We start from the raw sequence: 26,236 nt of genomic DNA, 5'->3' as shown, positions 1-26,236 counted from the left end.
CGTCTTGCGAAGCAACTCAAAAAACCAAAAACCCTTTCGTTTTGCGAGTTTTCTGTCTTGCGAGGCATTCGTCTTGCGAGGTACCACTGTATCGAAGATGCTGTGTGTCCCAGTAATTTAATATACATTTTTTATTTAGTTTGTATTCTGCAATTCATTCAAAGTCTAGGATGGGATATAATTTAATATATTATTTGGATTTTACAATATATCTGGCCAACTCTTTTCTAGGATCATTCCAAAGTGACAAAACAAAAAGATTGTATTGAATTTATACAGCACACCTGACTTGAGTTTGTGAGTTCACAGTAGATTCATCAGTAACCATCTATCTTTCCTCTTAAAAGTAAGTATTGAAATCAGCACACTTAAGTAAGGCATGGTTAACGTAGGTCCTTTGATTTCAACAGATTACTTATTACAGGGCTTACCTTTTGCTCCATGTGTGACTTCTCTTGCTCATGACTTTCACCATGAAAACCTGCTCTTTAGAGCTGAAGTGCAACAAATGGCAATTCAGGTTTTCCATGGATTCTCATTTGTTGTAAACCATGCATGGGAAACATGGAGGAGATGGAAGTGTGTATATACCTTTACTGTAGTTGGCTACACAATAAAGAAACTACTTGTTGCTGTTGCTTTATCCCTAAAAACAGAACTTTATGATATTAAATATAACAAGCATATAATACATATTCTACAGCTGCACTTACTTGTGTCTATGTCTGATATTGCATTCAAACTAGTGAGTGAATAGCACAGCAGTTGAAGAGGGGTTGGGAAATGTATGTAAAAATAAGAATACAGAAAGGAGAGGGGGGTGAGTGGAGAACGTGGAGTGAGGAGAAAAGTAGGAAAGGAGGAAGAAATGAGTCAGAAATCCAGAAAAAGGTAGCAACAGGTCTGGAGTAAACTTTTTAATGTTAATTTTATCTGAAAATTTAATTTATATTCTCCCTTTTCTCAAAAGGAGCTCAAGGTGGTGTACGTGCTGCTTTTCTCCATTTTATCCTTGCAACAATCCTGTGAGTTAGGTTTTGGGGAGTGGAGGTGTGGTGAGCTGGCAGCTGTGGGAAGCACCTCCTTTGTGTGGCATAGGGTAAGTTGTTGGGGTAAGATCTCCCTTGTGGACTTTGTGGGGGGGGGGCGGTACAGTTCCCCATGTGCTGTTTCCATTTAATCTAACTTGTGTAAAATGAAGGTTATGATCTTCATACCAAAGCAGTGATAACCCCAAGCCTTTTTGGTCAGAGGTATAAGTGCACTCATTTCTACATGAAAGGGAGTTTCCTTGAGTTAAATATGGCTTAATTCTAAATAATGGGAGCCTTAAAATAGAATTTTATAAGCCCCACGGGACACAGTGTCTTAGAGCTAAGCATATCTGTATCTAGTGGTTGCTATAAATTCCAGTGAATTTTACTTTGAAGCCTCACAGCCTGCTAAATTAGCTTCCAAAAGTTGCTAGTTTAGATAAGAAATTGCTAGCCTGCTGGGGGCTCGGCAGAAGAAGGATGTTAGAATTATGTCCCTCTGGCAGCCTGCTTGGTTTCATTGCGGAGGAAAATGACAATTTTAAACAGCAGCAGAAGTTTGAGTAAAGCACGGATTGATAGGTTGGCAAGTGGCAATTTTCAGCAGTGGCAGAGGTTTGAGTAAAACGAGAAGGGGAGAATGGGAGCTTACACAGGAATTGTGTAAGCTTTTTGGTGTTAGCTTCTAGGGCTGGATGATATATTGCCCAAAACTAGTTTGAAGTCCTTTTAGTGATACTGGTTTCATAATTTGACCTGGCAATATATTGTGAATCATAGTGTGTGTGCATGCGCTCTGCAAAAATCACAATGAGGGAAAAATCGCAAAACCATCCAATGCTTCTACATAGCTCCATCCTTATTTCAGACAGTGTGACATATCAGTATATCATGATGTTAAGCTGGTGATATATCACGATGTTGAAAACCAGATGTCGCCCAGCTGTATTAGCTTCTGAGTTGTACCCATTGCTGCTATTTTGCTTTGTTTAATCGTGTTTCTTTTAAAAAAGCAACCTTTACTCAAAATTCTGCCATTGTTTAAAACAGCCGTTTCCCTTTGTGCGCTTCCCTTCTTGTTTTACTCAATACTTCTCCCATTTCTCAGATGCCTTGTGAGAAAGGAAGGACATGAACCTATACATAATATGTTTCACTCCTGGTACCATGTGCTATCATTAGCATGATATTCCCGATTTAGTGTAGTAATTTAGATATTTTTATTAACAAGCAAACACCCTTGTATGTGCAGCGTCTGTCAACTGAACATAACCTTCACTAACTGAATGAGCTAACTGACAAGCTTGCTCTTAGGAGTCTATTCATCTTAAAAGCATGCAGAAATAAAAAAAAAATATAATCATGGTTTGTGTGTGCAAAGTGGGCTGTGGAATAGCAGGGGAGGGGTAATGAGAAAGGTGTGCAGGGGAGAGTTGAAAAAAGAAAGGCAATAGAAAAAGTGAAGGTGGAAATGGAGTGTACAGGGGGTTGCGAAAAGGAAGTAGGCAGCATGGGGATGGGATTGAAGATGAAAGATCTGAAGAATAGTGGGTGAAAAGCAAGCTTAGAAGTTGCATGGTGGGAAGGGAGAGTTGCAATGGAGTTAATAAAGGATTCTTTGAGCATCTTCTAATAGTGCTCAAAGACTTTCCCATTTGTTGTCCAGAAATTAGAATGAGCCAGTGTGGCTTTAGCTTGAATGCTGGTGGATAATTTTTTACCTTATTGGAATACGAGAGAATCAAAATGTGTGCATTTCGTTTAATAATTGCAGCTTGTTACTTGAGCGACCATGTCTGGTAGAGCCAGAGCCAGAGCAAGGGGAAGGGCCCGTGGCCAGGAGACTGCTACGCCTACAGTAGGAGTACCTATGGTGAGTGTTTAAAAGCTTAAGGATTGGATATTTAGATATAGGGAGTGTTGATTCATGCATAGTTTTATATTCCATTGCTTTGAGTTTTCTTTAAAACTTCTTTAAAAGTCATTGGATGGTTAATAAAAATAGCCCACTGAAACTATTCCAGTAATGTCTTGCACAGCTTTGACTTTGTGCCCAAGAGTCAACACATGTGTTTTTATTTTCCATTTGTGGGCTTTGATAAGGTGTTCAATAACTCAGGTGACATAAGCTTAGTAAGAAATGATACTCAGATTTTCAGAGTTACACTTCCTTCTCTGGCTTTCCTCTTTTTTTGTAAAGGATCTTTGTATGTCATCCTCATACCTTCCACAATGTTTTTCCTTCCCTTTTGTTGTCTGGCGTGGTTGCTAGTGGCCAAAGGTCAACCCTCAGGGACAGCAAAAGAAGAAGAGGTAGACTGGTTGGATTTGTGGGGAGTGGGTTTAATACCATTGTTTCTGCTGGCTTGTTGGCCACTGCAGGTCCTTCACAAAAGGTTTTCTAGGAGGTTCATTCCTTGTGTCCAGATTGCTGGCCATATTATTGGAAGCGGGTGGGTCTCCATGAGTCCCTCTGCACAAGAGCAGGAAGGAGCCTTCTTGCCAGTTCAGAAGCCATAGTATCACAGGCAGCTGTTGGTACTCAAGTCTCCTCACTGTCTCTAAAGATTGGGGCCTGTCTGGAACTTTGAGCAGAGTCTTTTTCACCTAGAACAACCACCTAACCTTTTATAACCCACAAATCTCCCTGTCATGGGCAGTTTTAGGAGTTGAGTCATATCTGGATGCCTCTTTCACCTTGGATATTCATGGTGAGTGGCCAGCATTCTTTTCTAATTGTTATTGAATTATCTAGGTTCAGGCACCTACCTATATGCAAACTGCAGCTCAGCAACCTGAAGCTGAGCCACCAGCTGAAGGAGAACTAATTGGGCGTGGGCGGCAAAAAAGAGGACCTGTTGCACCAAGATCGCAAGGTAAGTGCAGCAGAAGACCACTGTTGTTCAAAAGAGCCTGTTGTCTCCATATTATGTTGCTGTTTGGATTAGCATTAGATTTCAAGAAGTTTCAGTTAATTAGCATTTAGCTTTTTCTGTTTTCTGCTGTGATACTGCCTGTTTGGATTTCCTATGAGAAGGAAGATTTACTGCTGAGAGTTTATGAAATGTGGAAATAAAACAAGTTATTTTATTTATTTTACAATATTTATATAATACAAGAGTTAAAATTATAATCTTGCAGTCCTAACCACATAATCATTTGTGTGCAGTGCTTATATATCTATGCTTCAGTTTCAACATTGTCTGGTACTACCCCAAGCACTTATTGAAAAACTTCTCCCTTTGCTTCAGGTAGTGTTGGAAGTAGTGTTGGTACTGTGGGCTATCTCTAACCTTGTTGTTGTTGTTGTTGTTGTTTAGTCGTGTCCTACTCTTTGTGACCCCATGGACCAGAGCACGCCAGGCACTCCTGTCTTCCACTGCCTCCCGCAGTTTGGTCAGACTCATACTGGTAGTTTCGAGAACACTATCCAACCATCTCGTCCTCTGTCTTCCCCTTCTCCTTGTGCCCTCCATCTTTCCCGACATCAGGGTCTTTTCCAGGGAGTCTTCTCTTCTCATGAGGTGGCCAAAGTATTGGAGTCTCAGCTTCAGGATCTGTCCTTCCAGTGAGCACTCAGGGCTGATTTCCTTCAGAATAGATAGGTTTGATCTTCTTGCAGTCCATGGGACTCTCAAGAGTCTCCTCCAGCACCATAATTCGCATCAATTCTTCGGCGATCAGCCTTCTTTATGGTCCAGCTCTCACTTCCATACATCACTACTGGGAAAACCATAGCTTTAACTATACGGACCTTTGTTGGCAAGGTGATGTCTCTGCTTTTTAAGATGCTGTCTAGGTTTGTCATTGCTTTTCTCTCAAGAAGCAGGTGTCTTTTAATTTCGTGGCTGCTGTCACCATCTGCAGTGATCATGGAACCCAAGAAAGTAAAATCTCTCACTGCCTCCATTTCTTCCCCTTCTATTTGCCAGGAGGTGATGGGACCAGTGGCCATGATCTTTGTTTTTTTGGTGTTGAGCTTCAAACCATATTTTGCACTCTCCTCTTTCACCCTCATTAAAAGGTTCTTTAATTCCTCCTCACTTTCTGCCATCAAGGTTGTTTCATCAACTCTGGGTTGCCAAGAGATGCAGTGTTAAGATTTAGCTGACCGAAATTTCTTGCTGATACTTGGGGGGGGGGGGGAAGGGGGCTAAACAAGTGCAAGTCATGATGGTTCCTCCCAAAATTGCAGAACTTCAGATTTCAGCTGGTTTTCAAGAAATGTCATTGGGAGAAAGAGGTGGACGCCGCAGAGACTTCCATGACCTTGGCGTAAATACTCGTCAGTCAATGGCACATGTTAAAGACTCTAAAACAGGTACACGATTCTAAAGCATACGAATGTGTAAATTATAAGTACTACGCAATAATAAATAAGGATGCTGTATTCCTTTCTAATTTAGCAGCTGCTCTGTTGAACTCCCAAACCACTATTTAAATTTCCAAGGTGGCAGAGAAAGCTAAATGAAGGCCAGTGTGGGAGGGGGAGGAAAGGGAGTCCAAGGCTCACCATGCCTGTATTAAATTCCGGTGGGGCTCTTGGAGTTCTGTTCTATGACTACTAACTTCTCTGCTAGCAAGAGATGGCTGATAGCAGCTGGATGCCTTTTTCAGGTGCTTCAGGTACTCTGATAAAATTAAGCACAAACCATTTTCGGCTGACTTCTCGTCCGCAATGGGCCTTGTTCCAATACCACATTGACTACAATCCACAAATGGAAGCCCGGCGTCTTCGTTCAGCTTTGCTGTTTCAGCACGAGGACCTAATTGGGCGGACACATGCTTTTGATGGGACAATTTTGTTCTTGCCAAAGAAACTGGAAAACAAGGTATGGTGGCTCTAAAGTTCTTAAAATCTAGTTGTGCCTAAACTTTCTAACACAGTAGCCACACTACATCTTCTACGTTATGTGTGCTTTTCACCTTGGCCCTGAAGTTCAGGGTGGTCATAGCAACAAGCTCAAATGGCTTGAGATCTGTATTCCATTTGCTGCTGGGTGCTTTATTGGTTTATGCTGTGAACACATTTGCAAACTAGAGAAACTTATGAGCACCACATGTCCACTAAAACCAGGCAAACAGTAATAGAATGCTTCTTTGAGGTCTAATTTTGCTGGGAGGTAGGTAAGGAAGGTATCCTGTGAGTACCAGGAAGGGACTCTGTGGGCACAGGCACCAAATTGGCAACAACCACTCTTAAGGGTTTGATCTGTCTGTTCCCTTGATGTAAAGCAAAATCTTAAGATATTTAACTTGTCACTTAATATTCTCAGGTTTCTGAAGTGTTTAGTCAGACCCGACAAGGAGAGACTGTGAAGATTACAATCACTTTAACCAATGAGTTGCCATCTACTTCACCTACATGCCTACAGTTTTACAACATTATTTTTAGAAGGTTGGCTTTCAGTGTTGATTTCCTGTGAAAGAAAGTAATGCTAGTGATGGGACAGCAGTATGTTTATTTTGATAGCTCATATTGGTCTTCTGTTTGTGGTGAGCCAGATTTTTTAATGCACTGTAAGTCAGCTAGCTTAATTACTCTGAAATACTCTGCTCTACTGAGTGGAGTGAGTTTTTCCTATTTGCTTCTCTAGGCATGGCCATACAAAATCACCTAGTTTTTATCATGCTTGCTTTACAGTGACAGTGTATTGAAAGAACCCCTGCTCAGTTGATGCTAGCTTCTTCAGGGCATAGTTGCTCTTCATTGTTCTCCAGAGTGAGAAGGGAGTGGGCTGCTTTAGCTGTCTCTCCATTTTCTGGCAGTAGTGCACTTGACAACCACATGTTTTGTGGATTTTTGCTATTAGTGTCATGCTCCTCAACAAAACTTATTGCTGTTGCTACCTTTCAGGTTCTCCATACCAGTGTGTGGTTGGAAGGAAATGGTTGTGCGGATGATGTTAAGAGTTGTTGTCTATGTAAAATCTATATAAATCTGACTTGCCACATAAGAAGTACTTAAACAGAACTGAGGTGTTCTTTTCTATAAATGTTCAAGAGAGACTTGTGGAAAGACCTAAGCCAAACCATGGCAGAACCTATATTTTAGGTGCTATGCTGTGGATTGGTAGCACTGTTTACTATCTAACCACTCCCAAATATTTTTTTTCCAGGCTACTGAAAATAATGAATTTGCAGCAAATTGGACGAAATTATTACAATCCAAGTGACCCAATCAGTATTCCCAAGCACAGGTAATTAAATAGGGCTTAAATGTTTTGGTGCTCTTGTATCAGATTTTCAGGTCAGCCAATTTTTACTCTACTGAACAGTTTATTGTGTTTCATACCTACCGTATTTTTCGCCCCATAGGACACACCAATTTTTTTTTGGGGGGGGGGGGATAAAGGAAAAAAAATTTCCCATCCCCAGGCGCGGGGGAAGCCCGAGCTTCCCCAGCCCCCAGAACAGCCTGCTATCTGCAAGCCTAGGGAGCCACGCCGGTCTCCCCAGGCTTGCGGAGAGGTGCGCGAAGCCCAGGTGCACTCTTCAGCGCGCACCAGGCTTCGGAATGCAGGCAGCTCTGCGCTACCCTCCGGAGCCCCGCGTGGCTTTGCGCCGGGATCCGGAGGGTGGCGTGGAACTGCAAGAAGCCCTGGAGCGCAGGCAGCTCCGCGCCACCCTCCGGAGCCCCACGCGGCTTCGCGCTGGGATCGGGAGGGTGGCGTGGAGCTGCAAGAAGCCCTGGAACGCAGGCAGCTCTGCGCCACCCTCCGGAGCCCCGCGCCGGGATCCGGAGGGTGGCGCAGAGCTGCAGGAAGCCTGGGAAAGCCTGCATTCGCCCCATAGGACGCACACACATTTCCCCTTCATTTTTGGAGGGGAAAAAGTGCGTCCTACAGGGCGAAAAATACGGTATTTTGGATAATGTCGTAATTTTTTGATATCCTGTACAGTGGTGCCTCGCAAGACGAAAATAATCCGTTCCGCGAGTCTCTTCGTCTAGCGGTTTTTTCGTCTTGCGAAGCAACCCTATTAGCGGATTAGCGCTGTTAGCGGATTAGCGGCTGTTAAAGGCTTAGCGGCTAAAAGGCTATTAGCGGCTTAGAAAAAGGGGGGAGCCAAAAAAAATGGCAAGACTCGCAAGACTTTTTCGTCTTGCAAAGCAAGCCCATAGGGAAATTCATCTAGTGAAGCAACGCAAAAACGGAAAACCCTTTCATCTAGCGGGTTTTTCGTCTTGCGAGGCATTTGTCTTGCGGGGCACCACTGTACTTAAATTTTATATAGTGTACTTTGCACAGTAATATGTAGCATAGACCAACAGCTGTTTTTGCTTTGTTACGTTTTGTAGATAAGGTCATGTGGTTCCCAACCATTTTTGTATGGTGACCAACAAATCCAATTGCCTTGGCAAATTGCCTTGGGTGACCCATTGATTTATTGTCACATGTATTGTGGACCGTAGTTCTTCGGCAGCTGTTGGTTTCACACTTACCTCTTATAACTTTTTGTTGTAATAGGGATGGGATGCCTTTGGTGCCTGCACATTAGAAGCAAGATGTAATAGCCACTCAAAACCATAGGTGCCAACTCCCTGAGGCCCAAGTACCCACAAAATTCCCCATGAAGGGGCCAGGCACCCACAAATTTTGGTGCCAGGGCCATTCATGCTGCATGGCACCCACGACCCCGGGCTGTGGAACTATTGGCACTCCTGCTCAAAACAGTTCTGAACATCTTGTGAACCTCCACTGGGTGTGCTGTCAGAAAGCAGTTTCCAAGTGTTAAAATTGAAGATTTAAGTATTTCTGATATTAGATTACCAGTTTAAATACAGCGTTATAATATGCAAATGAAACTAAGTTCTAAGATATTCACCATACCATTTAAAGGCAATGATCATTTTGGATTAACTGAAGAAGCCAATGACCCACTTGCAGGTTGCACCCCACAGGTTGGGGAACACTGCGATAATACAGCTTTTTCATCAGCCTCTTCTGAATGACTCCCATTGCTGAAAGTGGAGTAGGTTATTACTCCTCCCATTTGCTGTGCTTCTTGGTCTACAGTGATGAGCTTCTCCTTTCTGCCTGCTTCAAAGCAGTGAGGCTTTCACACAGTTCCAGCTCTGAACTTTTATGTCCAACATCTGCACATGTAGTACTGTGTGACTCAAGAGCCACTGAGATAGAACTCTTCACTGTTGTGCATGAGATAATTGGTAAGGGTGGAAGTTACTTTTGCAAGGATCTATGGCTAGAGTTAGGTGTGCACTTGTCTTTTATTGTCTGCTTGCAACAAAGATAAATGGTCGCCATTGCACATGGTGGACTGCATGTTTACTTTTTAGAAATGCATTTCCAAAGGAATGTATTTCAATCTTTTTCCTATTAGCAGTTAGAAAACAGTGCTGACTGCAAAGATGTGTGCTGTATGTGGGTCGCAGGATTTTCTATTTGAGCCTATTTAGAAAATTATTTGTGGAAATGTTTGAACATGTCTCTGTTGGAAGCAGGCAAGTGTACCTTCAGGATATGGTGATTATTGGGGCATTTCTCTTTTTTCGAGTGGAAGAACTGCAGACATTCCTGCATGGGATTAACTGTATCTGGATCATTGCCAGTTTGTGTTCAGACATGAGTTTGGGACTGAATCAACCTTGGTTACCCTGATGGATGACCTTTTTATTGAGTTGTTGTCATTTTGATTGTGTATTTTGATTTTATTCTGTGTACTGCCCTGAGACCTCTGTATGTAGGGCAGTAGATAAATTCAATAAATAAAATAGGTGGGATGGGCATCTCCTATGGTGGCTCTGTTCCTAACTGCAGGGTTGGGAATGAAGTGTTGCACTGGGAGAGTCCCTGGTGTTTTGCAGTGGGGTTCAACAGAGCACTATTTTGTCCCCAGTGCTATTCAACATCAATATGAGGCTGTTAGGAGGGGTCATTAGGAGTTTTGGAGCAAGTTATCATTAGTATGCTGTAGATATCAGACTATTTCTCATTACATCTGTGTCAGGAGAAGGTTTGCAAGCCCTGGACAGATGGACTGGTTGAGGGTCAGTTAAACAGCTTGGGTCCTGGAAAGATAGACTTTCTGGGTAGCTGGTTACTATGTCCAGGAGTTGGGTCAATTGCCTCTTCTGGATGGTGTGCTTCCTTTAAAGGAGCAGGTATGCAGTCTGAGGGTACTTCTTACCATGTTTCCATCTCTTCCACTAGAGGTCCAAGTGAATTTTGTGGCCTGGGGTGCTTTTTTACCAGCTGCATCTGGTATTCCAGCTGCAGCCATTCCTGGATCTCAACAGCCTGACCATGGTGGGGCCATGCAGGGTAACTTCAATGCTCTATTGTAATTTGGTTTATGTGGGGCTGCTCTTGTATTTCATCAGAGAGCTGCAGCTAGAGCATAATAAAGCAGCAGGCAAACTGGTTACAGGAGCAGATTACTGGCAACATCTTAGTCCACTGCTGAGTGAGCTGCACTGGTTGCCAATTTGCTTTTGGCTGGTTCAAGGGCTTGTGTTAATTCACAAAGCCCTAAACAGCTTAGGCCAGAAGTTCCTTAAGGAACACCTGATCCCTTAATATGTCACCTTTGGCACTTAGAGTGGCTCCTTGTGCCTCTGAGGTTTGATTGGCTTTTAGTGTGCCTTCAGTGGGGCAGAGTCTGCCCTGTGGAACTCCCTGCCAGTAGACGTTGAGCAGGAGTTGTCTCTGCCTCCTTTCATGTACTTTTTGAAAACAGCACTGCACTTTGAATTTTAATTTAAACCAACCAGCATCTACTGATGTTTTATTTGTTTTTAATTCTGTCAAAGGCAGGTTTTATTGTGTTTTGTATGTTGCAACCTGCCTTGTCATTTATTTTGAAAGAGGATGATACGTTTTCAGATAAAATTTTGAAGATTTAGAATTTCAGAAATCAGGAAAGCATCTTTGACTTTATGACCTTTGGAACTGTGTTTCTTTTTGTTAAGTTGCAGATTCTACAAAGCATGATTGTAACTGTAAATGAATAGCTTCTCCTAAAAATGTCCAGTTGTATTCTCAAAGTGTTGGCCTGGTTCCTATGTAAAACCATACCATAGTTAAACCAGAGTATAGTACATAAGCAGATTGTGATCTGTTAACTGTAAACAAACCATACTTGACTTACTGAGCAGGGTTCAATCAAACAAAGCATCTCTTGCAAACGAGGCCACTGAATGGCAATTTGTGATATGACTTTCTGTCCTCTGTCTGTATGGCAGGTTGATGATTTGGCCAGGTTTTACAACTTCCATTCTGCAATACGAAACAAGTATCATGTTGTGCACAGATGTGAGCCACAAAGTTCTCAGGAGTGAAACTGTTCTGGATTTTATGTATTCCCTGTATGAGCAGGTGGGAGAACAGCGGTTCAGGGAAATATGTGCTAAAGAACTGGTTGGCTTGATTGTTCTTACAAGGTAAGATTTGTTTGATCATTTGCGGGGGGGGGGGGTTTACTTACACCTGATCTCACAGAAGGGAATTGTAGCCATGCTTGCAGTACCTGTTGTCTAGATTGTGTTTAGAAAGTTGGTTGCTGTTAATAAATGGATAGGATTGCTTTAGTTGGGTTTCCACTGTTCCTACTTATTTTAGCACAGTATATTTGAAAGCAGTGAACAGTTTGCTAAAGAGCACATAGTTGAAAGCACTTAAAAGAGTATTACTGGTCCAAAATCTAAATAACTGTTTCTCTTAAAGGAACAAAAATAGTGTTTAGCATGTGCATACATTGCAAGGTATATCATTGCTTGCTTCCCTGACTTAGTCTTCTGCCCCCTGAAGGCTTTTTAGCAGAGTTCTGGTAATGTTGATGCAGGGCTGATTGAAGTATACCGTATTTTTCGCCCCATAGGACGCACCTAGTTTTTTGGGGGGGAAATAAAGGGGAAAAATTATTTCCCCCCCAGGTGCGCTGTGCTAAGCCCGAAGCTTGGGGCGTGCGGAGCTCAGCGCGCCCCAAGCTTCTGGGTGCCGGCAAGCTCTCCGCTAGCCCTGGGAGAGCTGGGTCTCCCACAGCTAGCGGATAGCTTCCTGAAGCCTGCATTCACCCCATAGGACGCACACACATTTCCCCTTCAATTTTGGAGGGGAATAAGTGCGTCTTATAGGGCGAGAAATACGGTATTCTACTGTAAGCAAAAGGCAGAAAGTTACTATTGCCCTCTGAATGAAAAAATCTGACTTCAAATAAAGCGACTTAATTTAGCGATTGTAAGGGATAATGTTTTACCCCTTTGTGGGCACTTTGCTTATCCCTGGAATGGAATGTTGACCTGAAATGCTCTTTCTGCCATAAATCTCCCCTATCCTGCTGAATTAATATAAATTCAGCATTCATAAAAGAGGGCTTTCAAGATGGGCTACCTCCTACTTGCTCCAGGGCTTTTCTGCAAATCAAGGAAGTTTGTCTGCTTGTTGTAGGGGTTTCTCTTCAGAGTTCCTCTCTATTTCAGATTTGGGCAAGTATTTGATAGGAGTTTTAAATGTTCTGACAATATCCTTTTTCTTTTCTCCAGCACTTGGATAAAACAATCAACTGAGAGAGGCTTTATTTCAAATTGAGTTGGGGGGCCTGAAAGTATCACCATGTCTCTTTTCCTGTTATGCTAAGGCAGTTTCCTGTCTGAGACCGGGTCATTTAGTATTGTTAAATTTTTTTGTACAATGTTTTATGCTGAAATCACAAAGGAAGCTAGATTAACAACATTTCAAAAATTTGCCAGATATAACAACAAAACATACCGAGTTGATGACATTGATTGGGATTCCAATCCCCAAGCTTCCTTTAAGAAGGGAGATGGAACTGAAATCAGCTTTATGGACTACTACAAAATGGTATGATACTTCCACTGGTATGGCTTCCACTGTGTTGAACCTTCTCATTAGCTTTTCTAAAGTTAAGATTTGCAAAAAGTACTCATTGTTTTTGTCTTTCTTTTTACCAGTTAAATAGTACAGTGAACTTAGCTATTTAAAGATATGGATCTTGAACTGTAGGCAAATACTTGTGACCCCAAAGGCATGTCTTTTGCTACTGTTTGTTAGAATCCAGAAAGAATTTTGAGTGGAAAAAAGGGGTGTGGACTTCTATATTCTCTGTATTCAGTAGATTGCCTTGCCTCTGTAGAGACCCCAAGTCCTTTTTCTGCCTCCTGTACAGGCGGATCTGTTTCATCTCACTCATCCCCTTGTCTCCCTTTATGTAATTATTGGTGACGTAAAGTATTGGTAGGCTTCCAGTCAGGGCGAAATAACAAATTACAAAAACTATAGGGTTGACACTAAAAATGGCAGCTTGGTGTTCCTGTCTTTGCTCTGAAATGTGTTGTTTCACTGCTCCTGTTCTTTGCCATTGGCTGCCCCTGGCAGATGTGGGGCTCAGTATCATGTTGGGACATGAGATGAGTGAAACTATATTGCAGGGTTGCTGCTTTTTCATAAGCCCCACTCTGGTCCTTACCTGTACATCCACAAATGATGTATTTTTTATGAATATGCTGAGCATCTCCAGTATTTGCAGAACTTACTTTAGTGGCTGTAGGGAGTTTATTACTATTGTTACAAAAATTGGGTGCTACCCCCCACTCTCTGCCAAGCAGTAGCAAGATTCCAGGGCGCTCCATGTACTCAGGGTTTCTGCTCAAGAATTGAAGGTGCAGCAGAGATGTCATAGCTTTAAGAACTGATTTATTCACATATTTACACCTTCATTCTGCATAGAGGGAGCCCAGAATGTACAGCATGGTCATCTCAGGCAGGGTTTGTTCCCCATAGCACTGGAGCCAAAGGCATCACTCCTAGCTAGCCTTCAGCCAAGATGGATCTCAATGTTTGTTCTCCAGTCTACCCCACACACTATGCTCAAAACAATCTTTTCTTGTCACCTCACGCCCAGTTAGCCTGGCAATCTTGTCTGCCCGGGCTCAGGTTTCCTATTAGATGGGCTATCAACACCTTTTGTCATATTAACAACCTCTGTCCCAGGTGAGGCCCTGACTTGGAAAGAAAGCTTTGTGTTTTTCCTCTGGTCTGCAGTCATTCCTTCAATACTCAAATAATCAAAATTCTTCCATTTACTAATTTCTAGCATTTAGGGGGTTCGCCCCACTCACAACACTATAGCTTGTACAGACACTTGGTGGGTGGTGGCTGTTGTTGTTTTTTACTTGAACTTTATATTCTGCTCCATTCCAGAGGCTCGGGGCAGATCACAATGTATTAAAACCAAGCACAGTCCATTGTGTTGGAACTTGCCAGGTGATCTAGCTCCACGCATTTTCTGCCATATAGGGCACCCTGCAAAAGTTTACACTGCAAGGCTAGTTTGGGGAGGGAAGAGTTGTTTTTTTAAAAATAGGCCTGTTCTATTATTTAAAGGATGTGAAACTAATTTTCTTTTTTCCATTGTGGCATGCCACTCAGTGGGTCCTAGCATTATGTTCTGTGTTCAGAAGTGTTGCAGCTGCTAGCATCTTCCGTTGGCCATATTTATGATATTGTGGAACCTGCATCTCTCCATGTGACACAGCTCCTTCTGACTTCATAGTCAAAAAGTTTTGCAAAACTAAATTCTAGATGATGTGCTTTTAATACAGCAATATAGCCAAGAAATCAAAGACCTGAATCAACCACTTTTGGTGAGTCAGCCGAAGAGGAAGACAGGCCCAGGAGGTGTCATGGCAGGTCCAGCCATACTTGTTCCCGAACTTTGCTACCTTACAGGTATATTACAATTAAAAGTAAGCTTTCTGTCATGTTATCTGCATCTCAGTATTTTTGTTAATATTCTGGATCAAGACTAATTTTTACTTTGGAGTACAGTCATACCTTGTACTGTTGACACCACTCAGCATAGTTCTGGTAGCTAAACCATGAATGTAGTGCTGATAGGGTTCTTCACATTAACACTCTTTCACAGGAATCTTAGTTACATTTGTAGCAGTTCGATAATAAATGAGGTGCTGGGGGGGGGTTCGAGCACATGGCACAGGGAGAACTGAATTTAGTTAAGTATTGCCTAGCTGTATATTCGGATAAGAAAGAGTAGTTTCTGTGTTATGGCTACCAGATTTTTTTCAATGAATCTGGGGGCACTTTCTTTCTTTTGAAGCTGAGTAGCAACAAGGAGTCAGTAGTGGGGATGGAGAGGCAAAAGACCCTGGGCCCAAGCACACATGCATATCCCGAGCCTTCCCCGCTGATCTGCCCCCTTACCCCTTTGTTTTGACAGATCGAGAGAGGCTCGGGAGTCGTGGGCGGGTGGGCATTGCCCAGGAGGGGCACAAGGCACTGTTTCTCTACCAGGCAAGGTGCAAAGCCCTCCTTTTGCACCCTGTGAAACAACAATGTGCAGAGTTTTTAAAAAACTGGGCAACGGTTGGCCGGCCGCAACTCCCGAGCCTCCCCCGATAAGTCAAAACAAAGGGGGCAGGAGATCTGTACCGCCTGACGTCCCCGGTTTCCCTTTGGCAGTGGCAGCAGCAGTCAGCAGACCGGAGCCAGCCTGGTAGCACAGTTGGTTCTGGCTGGCTTCAGAAGCTGCTTGCTGCTGTGGCATCCGCCATTTTTCCTCGCTGGAAGTCCCCATATGTTGTGTCTTGTGTGCTACAGTGAGAAGCTCCTGAAGCCAGCCAGAGCCAACTGAGGCTGCTGCTGTCATGTTTCCCGGGGACAGATTTGCAAATCTGGGGGCATTCCAGGGAAGGAATTTGTCCAGAGACAGATTTGCGAAACCGGGGACTGTCCCCAGGAACTGGGGACATATGGTAGCCCTATTCTATGTGACATTTTGCCTTAAATAAGCTTTTTCATATTTGTAGGCTTAACCGATAAAATGCGAAGTGATTTTACCGTTATGAAAGACTTGTCTGTTCATACAAGACTTGCCCCAGACCAGAGAATGCGTGAAGTTGGAAGGCTCATTGATTACATTAACAAGTACGTTACTTAAATCATATTCAGATAATAGTTGCACAGTGTTGATTTACTAAGAAACATAAGCCTGCTATTTCCCAGAAAAAGAGATTAGCACAAATAATGTAACTCCAGTGTTCTTTTATTTTATATATCTAAATAGAGATGATAATGTCCAGAAAGAACTTCATGATTGGGGCTTAAGTTTTGAATCCAACTTGCTTTCCTTTTCGGGACGAGTTGTTCAGTCAGAAAAGATCCATCAAGGAGGGAAAGTGGTATGTTAACCTTTTACTTCATTTAATGCATTTTAAAATATAGCCAGAACAGATTATTCTCATCAAGCAACATGTGTTGCTCAAGAAAAAATGTTTTAAGACTTGGATTTATGTTCATGCTGGATGATTACTTTGGAATCTTCTCTGATTCAGTTTGACTACAATCCACAACTTGCAGACTGGTCTAAAGAAACCAGGGGAGTATCTCTAATCAGTGTAAAGCCTTTGGATAACTGGCTGTTAATCTACACACGGAGAAATTATGATGCAGCTAATGCATTAGTACAGAATCTTTTCAAAGTCACACCAGCAATGGGTATACAGATGAACAAGGCAATGATGTAAGTACCATATAGACACTTACTATCTGGAAACTATATGGCTTTATTTCAGAAATTGTACTGTACTAGGATGGTTAAATCAAGAAAATTTGTACTCACAGTAATTTGTCAGAATTTCCAATAAACTACTTTGAAACCATAGGAATGTTCAGGAGAATTTGCAATACCATCTAGAACACCTAAAATTTGTTTTATCTTTTGGAAATTGAGAGTTTCTGTGGAGTCTGGCATTCTTAGGCACTGTATGCACTATTAAAATAATAGGGATTCATTGCTATTGAGTTTCTTAAATTAGAATACGTGCTGCTGAATAAAGTACAGTAAAACATGGCCTTTTTTGTAGGATTGAAGTAGAGGACAGAACAGAAGCATATTTGAGAACTTTGAAGCAAAAAGTTGATTCAGATACAAAGATGGTATGTATTTAGTGATTTAGAAGATATAATGCTGAAACATGGTGTGGTGGCTGTAGATTCTCTGAATCATGCTAGTAAAAGCTTAAATTGAATTTCCTTTTGTTGGTTTATTTGAACAAAAGATGCATTGGCATTCGCTAATTCCCAAAACCAGTTCACCAGACTTGTCATCCAGGGAGGCTTTTGGGTCTATGTTTGCTGCACCAAGGACTTGAGATGTACAGATTCCTTGTTATCTGGTACAATGTGGGAGCCTAGGATGATGAAGGTTTCCAGAACCATCATCAATAGGCAGGTTACAGAGCGCGTTGCAGAGACCTGCCATTCCATATTTTGGGCTGTGCATGCTGAGCATTCCTGATTATTCCATCCGGTTGTGGAAGGCCACCATTGTGGTCCTACACATCAGTATGCTGCTGGAAGACATGCAGGTTGGCCAACTGGCCCTAGTTACGTAGAACACTGTAGCTTAAGCATGCCAGAAGATAGAAAACATTTCAATAGTAATTGTGATATATTGAAATTTTTCTTTCATTTTTTTTAAAAAAGGTGGTTTGCCTCCTCTCCAGTAACCGTAAAGACAAGTATGATGCAATCAAGAAATACTTGTGTACCGATTGTCCCACTCCAAGCCAATGTGTGCTCGCTCGGACATTGAGTAAACCCCAGACAGTAATGGCCATAGCCACAAAAATTGCTTTACAGATGAACTGTAAAATGGGTGGGGAGCTCTGGAGTGTTGAGATACCAGTAAGTAGTTCTTTTCAAGTATGATTGTTTACTTCATTCCATTTGTTAGTATTGTCAAATGCCTGCACATAAATACTGAATGTGCTTAGATTGGCTTATGAAGTTTTTTTCTTTAAACCCAATTTCTTCGTAATTCCACTTTGACTTTTCCTGTTGACTTTGTGATCTGTTTAACCTAGCTTCTTGCTTTGTTTCTCTACTATCAGGATAAAAGGGAACTGGGGAGTCGTCCGAAACAGCCCACACAGTAACAAAGGCTGGAATTGATTTGGGATTGCAGTTTAAAAGCTTGTACAGTTTAAAAGTGCTAGCACCATGTGAAAGAGAGAAAAAGGAAGAACTGTAGAAGTGTCTTCTCCCCCTTCCCCCTGCCCAAATGCACTTGTTTGCCTTTGAAGCATGCATACCTTAGGCTTAGAACACAACTCACATTGGTTCAGTATTCGTTCAAAGCCGCTGCACATCCATACTAAAAAACCCTTCAGTTGCTAATAAATACTTTCTTGTAGACTGAATAAGAAGCTTTGGTTTTATGTAGAAACCTTCAAATATGATACTCGCCTTAATGGACTTACAACAGTCACTGTAAACACATCAGCAAATTCTACTATTAGTAGTAGGTGCTACTGGAAGGAATTTTTTTATTTTATTTTGTATCAGTAGATTGAGATTGGGTCAGACTGATAGGAATTTAAGAGGATATCCAACTAGCTAGTACTGTGCCCTTTGAGATCAGAGTATGACTCTTGGATAGCTCCCATAACTGTTTAGTGCAAAAGCTAATTTTTAATATATTGGAAACTTGGATTTTTGAGTTTGTAGCTCACTCTGTTTCTCTAATATTTTTCAAGCTGAAACAACTCATGATTGTGGGAATTGACTGTTACCATGACACCACAGCTGGCCGGAGGTCAATTGCAGGATTTGTTGCAAGCCTGAATCAGGGAATGACACGGTAAAAATCTGAAGTTGTTGTTTTCTTAATTGCAGCACTTTGCTTTTTAGTTTTCTTTATGAAAAGGCAATTTATCGGAGAAATCAAAAGCATTACGTGAACTTTCTCAGCTGCCTGGCTTGTGCTGCACACACTTTCTACTTTGTAATATAGTCAAATTCAGTTGTTATCATACAGAGACTTCAGGTACTTGGCTGCTGTCACAGTAATGACGAGGAAAATTTATTTTGGCTGAAGCATTTTCTTTTTTCACAACAGTTGGTATTCACGCTGTGTCCTTCAAGATCGTGGACAAGAACTTGTAGATGGACTTAAAGTATGCTTGCAAGGTAAACTTAAATACTTAAGAACTGCTTTGTGTCATTTTCCCTATTTTTTTTTAAGGGACTGATGAATCGGTAACCATGGGTCTGATCAGGTTTGCCAAGCTGTTTGTAAAGCCCCATGCCCCAATCTGCTGATGGTGCCTTTGGTGGCACAACCAATAGCCCATTGCTCTTGAAAGCATGTCAGAGCTCTCCACTCCGCACTCAGTGGCAGCTGGGAGTTGTTTATCCTTGTTTCATGCAGTTTTCCTAATGCAAATACAACTGGGAGTGGGGTGGGGATGGTGTAAATCAGGCATAGGCAAACTCTGGCCCTTCAGATGTTTGGGACTACAGTTCCCATCATCCCTAGCTAACAGGACCAGTGGTCAGGGATAATGGGAATTGTAGTCCCAAACATCTGGCAGGCCAGAGTTTGCCTATGCCTGGTGTAAATAAAGCTTATCTTTCTGTTAATAAATGGATACTTTTGAATTCCATTACCTTCACTGGGAGAGATGAGCATATGTTTTGCCTTCACAAATATCAGTAGGACTTGGTGTTTTATCTTTGATTGGGTCATGCCCAAATATTTTTTAAATTTACACAAATTGGAGTGCTTAGTATAGGGCTTAAGATGAAACTTAAAAAGCATTCCTTTATTTTATTTTTAATTTGCCTATTTATTTTGACAAAGTACCGTATTTTTCGCCCTATAGGACACACTTTTCCCCCTCCAAAAATGAAGGGGAAATGTGTGTGCGTCCTATGGGGCGAATGCAGGCTTTCACTGAAGCCTGGAGAGCGAGAGGGGTCGGTGCGCACCGACCCCTCTCGCTCTCCAGGCTTCAGGAGAGCCCCAGCGCCAGCCCCACAAGGTCGGGGGACAGTGGGGAGGCAGAACGCCACCATCCCGCTGTCTCCCGATGTGGTTTGGAGGCTGATGGCGGGAAGACATGTGCTTCTCCCTGCCGCCAGCCCCGCAATCTCCGGGGACAGCGGGGAGGCGCAGCGCGTCTTCCCGCTGTCCCCGGACCTGGTCTGAAGGCTGGCGGTGGGGAGAAGAGCGCTTCTCCCCGCTGCCAGCCCCACAAGCGCCTGGGGGGGATTTTTTTTCTTTATTTCCCCCCCCAAAAAAACTTGGTGCGTCCTATGGGCCAGTGCGTCCTATGGGGCGAAAAATACGGTAATAATCATAAATAGTAAAAATGTGCACCCCACCCAAGACCATTCCATTGTAACTATCCAACCTCCCCAAATTTCAACACCTCTTGCAATGGTTTGAGCCCTTTTCATTGTAACGCTGTCCATACCTTCTCAAAATCATTTCTCCTGCATATTCCCCATCTTACTTTAATGGCACATGTTAATTTATCATTAATACTTCTTTATACCATTCTTCCATTTTATATTCACCTTGCCCCTTCCACTTCCTAGCTATAATAATTCGTGCAGCTGTCAATAAATTTGCGAGCAAGTCCTTCATAGTCTATGAACCTTCCACCCAATGTAAATTGATAATAATGCAACCTCTGAACTTTTGGTCAGCTTTTAACCCCATGATTTCTGTTATCTCTTTAAACAACCTTTGCCCCCCCCCCAAAATGTACATATTTATACCCCCACCACATGTGAACATAATTCCCAGTTTCCTGGCATCCCCTCCAACATAACACCAAATATTCCTTGCTTATTTGATTTAATCTGACTGGTATTAAATACCATCTCCAAACTAATTTATAATAAATTTCTTCTTATAGACAACATTTTCAATGTACGTTTCTCCCATATTTTCCCCCAGCTTTGACTATCTGCCCTGTTGTCTCCTTTCCCCACACCTCTTTTAATTGATCTTCTTGATCCTTCCATTTCTACTAATATTTTATAAATTAAAAGTAATCCTTTAACCAGGCAAATTGCTATATAACAAACTGATTTATAACAAGCTTGCTTATAAAATTCAATTTAATGGGAAGTTGTCTTAGCAGGGTTGACAGTTAATTTATTCCTGTGAAAAAGATGAATTGCTTCCATTCAAAACACAAGAGTATGAAGGAAACCATTTTTACTAAGCTTGACATCTGGAGGGGAGGGGCTAAAAACAGTCAGACTGCTTTTTTAATTTAATGGTGTGTTGGCGGCCAAAGGGAATAACATTAGTAGTAAATTGATGCACTGATGTTTTCTCCTAAAGCTGCTTTAAGGACTTGGTATACCTACAACAACCACATGCCTTCTCGCATTATTGTGTATCGAGATGGTGTTGGAGATGGTCAACTGAAAACCTTGGTTAACTATGAAGTTCCTCAATTTCTGGAGTGCTTGAAAGCTGTTGGGCAGGACTACAAGTAAGTTACATGATCCAACATGATCATGTCATGGTTAATCACATGCAATGGCTCCATAAAAGGTAAGCTTGGTGATGCCATCTGGCATACCTGAATATCAAATGGGTAAATGAGATGGCTTTATTGAACCACTTCTCATTGGTCTAGCATAGCCTTCCACTACCTGGTAAAAGTGTTTCTGCTGTACTTAATTGCCACCATATTAGAGTAGGTTTCTTAACGTACTGTTTTAATTCAAAGTAGTAACTGTATATAAACTTTTTATGTGATCTTCTCAAGTCCCAAACTAACAGTGATAGTGGTGAAGAAGCGTGTGAATACAAGATTCTTTGCTCAGCTTGGTGGAAGACTTCAGAATCCACCTCCTGGCACAGTTATTGATTTGGAAGTTACCAGACCAGAATGGTAAGTTGCAAGTAAACTTTGTGCATATGGAAGATTGTTGAGCTGTTGTCTGGATTGCTTTTGCCAAATCCTTGTTAATAACCAGTATTCTTGCTAAGGTTCTTGACTGGGAAATAGCCAGTTCTTCTGTGGATGCCAGAGGTCTCCAAGTAGGCCGTGTTCTCTGCCTTGCAGTTCAGAGGCAAGAAACACCCAGAACTTCAACAGAAGACTTTCCCCTTCTTGTTGAGGATCATTGTTTCCTTTCTCGGCTCAGATCAACATGTTTTCTGGAGTTTCCCTCTCTATTGCTATTCTTTACCTTATACTTTTCTTCCGTTGCATTCCTTCTCCTTATCCACCTTTGAAAAATCACAATCCCTTTAAATTTTTTAACTCTGCTTTCTTTCCTTTCTTTTCCTCTCTGTGCTCTTTTCTGGGTCTGGAGTCAGAAGCTCTTTTAACATAGACAAGGGAAGCATAATCTGCATTTTAAGCAAGGGGCAGCACTTAGCAGCACCCAGGCAGCCATAATTGTGGGCCATTCATTGCCATTTTGAGAACTCGGGGAGCTGGGCGAAGGTCCGTCCTCCCAGTCTGGAGGCTTTTGTCTCGTGTGATGGCATGCCTGCTTCATTCACTGCCTCTTTGCCCGTTACACCAAGGCTGAACACTTCCATGGCTGTGGAGGAGCAAAGGCAAGGCTGCACATTATCCCGCCATTGCTCCGTGCATGGCAAGTTCCCTCCTCAATTCAGCCACTGCAGAGATGGGGAGACCCAGAAGCTGCTTTCTTCTGTGGACTCCAGCACAGTGGGTGAGAAAATTGACTTTGTTGATCTATGTGGCCTATTAATCTCTCAGAGGAAAATCTCCTTCCCCCACAATCTCAGCAACTTGCTCCTGGGGCCAAACTGCTTCAGGCTTGCCAGGGAGTCTCAGCCCAGTCTGTTTTGATGCCTTTGGCACAGTTGCCATTATATCAGGTCTTCTTGCCACCACAATCTGCTCTCCATATACAGTATATTTTTCCTTCTGGTCTCCTCCCTGTCTTGCTGTAACAAGTTTGCTATAATTCAGCACACCACCTGAACTTTCCCTTCCTCCTTTCATGCCTCAACCTAGTGCTCCTTCGGACCTGCTCCCTGCCACTGCCTTCTAAATGTACCTTGGTTGGCACAAGGGCTCCTGCCCCCATTCAGGAAGCTAGAGAGCAAGCAGGAGTGAGAGATGCTGCCTCTCTCTCATCCCATGAGACAACTAAGTATTGAGTGATGAGATTCTGGGATTCTCTGTACATCCACAGTGAAATACAGTTTATTGTAAACAACTGTTACTTCAGTGTGAGAATGTATGTATGAATGAATACAATGGATTACTCCTCTGACTTGTATTTACCTTGAGTGGACTTAAGATGAAAGTGCTAAATCAAAGGGTGCACTTGGGAAAGCACCCAACAATTCTAGATACTTGCTATGCTCAACTTGAGCCATTGGTTCTGCAGTTGCAGAACATCCCACACACTATGTTTGGTATAGATTAATCAAAACCTAGGAAAGTGTGTGCAGCATTATTTTTTTTGTCGGTGGGGTGCTCCCAAGTTACTTGCCCTATATGAATTCAGGGCAATCCAGTTCAAGGTGATTTCATTTGATTCATTATGCCACTTTTCATTCAAATGAATTACAAAGCAGCTTAAACAGTAAATAACCTGAACATTACAAATACAGAATCATATAGAATAACAAGTCATCAATTAAACAATTGCAATCTATAAAACACTATTAACAAAACAACTAAAAAATAAGTTGAACATCACAATTAAGGCAAAGTCATATTATATGATTAACAAATCAATACAGCACTTATAATCTCTAAAACAATATAAAAACAGTAGCAAAATAGCAACCAAAAAACAAAAATTCATGCACACACATTCCCCATCCCTATGCCTCATAACCTTTCTTTCTGTTCAGCTCATTAAAAGACACACAATGCCTATGGCGGCTACTCCTCTGAAGGTTCCTCAGGCTGGAGGTGGGGTGAAACCAACCACACACTGATGGCAAACAGTCTCTCCCCCCTCACAGTTCCTTCCTCTAGAAACAGCTCCCTTGCGAAGGCTCTTAAGGCTGAAGGGTGGGGCAAGGCAGGTGGAAAAAGCCATTGCCTGATGGCTAGCACAAAGTTTCTCCCCTCATAGCATGTGCTCCTTCACTTGCACTTGTTTGGAATTCCATTCTGAATTGTAATTTTCTTCTATTAAAGGTATGATTTCTTTATTGTGAGTCAGTCTGTGAGAACTGGCAGTGTTGCACCAACCCACTACAATGTAATCTATGACAATAGTGCGCTGAAGCCGGACTACATGCAGAGGCTAACATACAAGCTCTGCCATATGTATTACAACTGGCCAGTAAGTATATGTACAATAAATATGCTTCTCTCTCAGCAGATGATGATATCCTCAAATGAGTTAACTCCTCCCAGGTCCTCTAATAAGCAGGGTTTCTGCAAATCAGGTTCAGAATCTTTGCTCTGGATGCTTGGGGAGGAGTAACTTTCTACTTTTAGTTCTGTTCTGCTTTGCTCCAATACATTTGAGAACAGATGTGAGTTCCAACAAAAAGCTTCTTGTGGGCTCTTCTGCCACAATCATCCATTCGGGGTAGAAAGAGAATTGGTAATGCAACTTGGTTTTTGTAAGGCTTATTAGCATTTCTGCCTGCTAGTCGATTCCTTAAGAATCAATAAAATTCTAAATGAGGTGGGGTGAGGAGGCAGAAATACGGGGCAGAGGGTATCCAAATTGTTAAGTAGACAAGCAAGCTAGCTGAATTTGTTCAAGTGTTCCCTTACCATGAATGCTGCTTTTGCTTAACACATTAATACAGTTTGTCTGTGTCTGAAGCAGAAAACTGGCTTGAAGAAGCCCACCTAACTATAATTGCATCCTGTTGAGGTGATTCTTTACATGTCATAAGACAGTTTCCTTTAAAGCCTGATAGAATCATGCATGTGGCTCCATTCCGTTCTGCTCCTCCCACCAAATGAGTCTTATAATCTAATCTGAACCTAGACCACAGTTTGTTTCAATCTGTGAACAGTAAGTCAGAAATAAACCAAGAGAAAGCTGCCTGGGGACCTGCATAGCATGTCAGAGATACATTGATGGCTAAGCTGCAGTTTTAAGACTAGCTTATTGTGGCATGCAAAATAGCTCAGAAATCCTGTTATGGGTGGCTTTGGTAGATTGAATGCCACTGATGAGAATGTATTAAAATCTGCTTACTTGCAGAACCTCACACAAGGGCCATCACAAAATCATATTACCCAGCATCAGTAGTACATTGTAGCCATGAGCATAAATCCATTGGGACCAAATGGCATTTCTCCAGATGGGGCCAAATGACATTTCTCATTAAGAAGGTCCTTTGAAAGTAAAACATTTCTCCAGTCATTCTTTTGAGAGGAGACATGAGAGACTTGGTCCCACCTCTCTGCCACATTCTCAATAGAATATTTATTTAGATTCTTGTTGATTTTTAACTTCTGTTGGTGAGGGCAGCAGAAAGGAGATTTCTGGGTAGATTTCCATTAAGGAGGAATGGAGGAGGCAGCTTAAATGAGATATACATTTTAATGATAATTGTGCTATCTTAGGCCCTGTCTCTTCAACATATTTGTCCCTTGAAAGTGCAACTTTTACCTTGTGATGTGCCTAAGAGGAGGGCACCAGCTTGCTGTACCTGCCTCCTGTAATGTGTTTGTTTTCTCCATAGGGGGTTATTAGAGTTCCTGCTCCCTGCCAATATGCCCACAAGCTGGCTTTCCTTGTGGGTCAGAGCATACACAGGGAACCTAACTTGTCGCTGTCAGAAAATCTCTATTACTTGTGATCTTACAGGAGAAGATGAAGAACAGTATGGGAAGATAACTTGTATCGTAGACATTTTTCTCCCCTTTAGAGATGTCTTGAATGTGGAGCTTAAAAAAACAACCACTTGTTTCATCATGCTATGCTGTTTCACTTAGTATTATGTGAAGCTATTACTTGTGACTTCAGCAAGATGAATTTTTAGTTAATGTTTTGTTTGATAAAGTGTACTTGGTTTTTTGAACATGGTTCTTCCTAAAGAACCATATATTTCCATTTCAATAAACTGTTAACACATTAATCTGAATTTATTGGTACTTTTCATTCCGGAGGATGAGTGAACACAGTAAGTTTAAATAAAAGATAAGTCCTCAATTGTTTCTTCATTAAATAGTAAAGGGACCCCTGACCATTAGGTTCAGTCGTGACCGACTCTGGGGTTGCAGCGCTCATCTCGCTTTACAGGCCAAGGGAGCCGGTGTTTGTCCGCAGTTTTTCCGGGTCATGTGGCCAGCATGACTAAGCCGCTTCTGGCGAACCAGAGCAGCACACAGAAATGCCGTTTGCCTTCCCGCCAGAGCTGTACCTATTTTATCTACTTGCACTTTGAAGTGCTTTCAAACTGCTAGGTTGGCAGGAGCAGGGACC

General features: G+C 42.1%; 1 protein-coding gene and 1 long non-coding RNA gene across 2 annotated transcripts; one reads left to right on the top strand and one right to left on the bottom strand.

Moving 5' to 3' along the window:
- Nucleotides 1-238: 238 nt before the first annotated feature.
- PIWIL1 (piwi like RNA-mediated gene silencing 1) lies at nucleotides 239-25,889 on the top strand. The gene is made up of 22 exons (XM_082204130.1): nucleotides 239-346; nucleotides 971-1,099; nucleotides 2,809-2,907; nucleotides 3,790-3,910; nucleotides 5,230-5,355; nucleotides 5,652-5,866; nucleotides 6,311-6,432; nucleotides 7,154-7,234; nucleotides 11,239-11,436; nucleotides 12,745-12,856; nucleotides 14,617-14,743; nucleotides 15,841-15,958; nucleotides 16,098-16,212; nucleotides 16,366-16,553; nucleotides 16,897-16,969; nucleotides 17,519-17,719; nucleotides 18,571-18,674; nucleotides 18,933-19,003; nucleotides 21,174-21,327; nucleotides 21,607-21,732; nucleotides 23,980-24,127; nucleotides 25,494-25,889. The coding sequence occupies exons 3-22, from the start codon at nucleotides 2,827-2,829 to the stop codon at nucleotides 25,608-25,610; spliced, it is 2,598 nt and encodes an 865-aa protein (XP_082060256.1). The 5' UTR covers nucleotides 239-346; nucleotides 971-1,099; nucleotides 2,809-2,826; the 3' UTR covers nucleotides 25,611-25,889.
- LOC309521578 lies at nucleotides 22,058-23,287 on the bottom strand. The gene is made up of 2 exons (XR_014214733.1): nucleotides 23,236-23,287; nucleotides 22,058-23,194 (listed from the first exon to the last, which is right to left on the bottom strand). It is a non-coding gene; the product is annotated as an uncharacterized lncRNA (long non-coding RNA).
- Nucleotides 25,890-26,236: the final 347 nt, after the last annotated feature.

The sequence above is a fragment of the Podarcis vaucheri genome, assembly GCF_965113315.1.
Source record: "Podarcis vaucheri genome assembly, chromosome: 16".
NCBI lineage: Eukaryota > Metazoa > Chordata > Lepidosauria > Squamata > Lacertidae > Podarcis > Podarcis vaucheri.
This window is presented reverse-complemented; position numbering and strand designations above follow the sequence as displayed.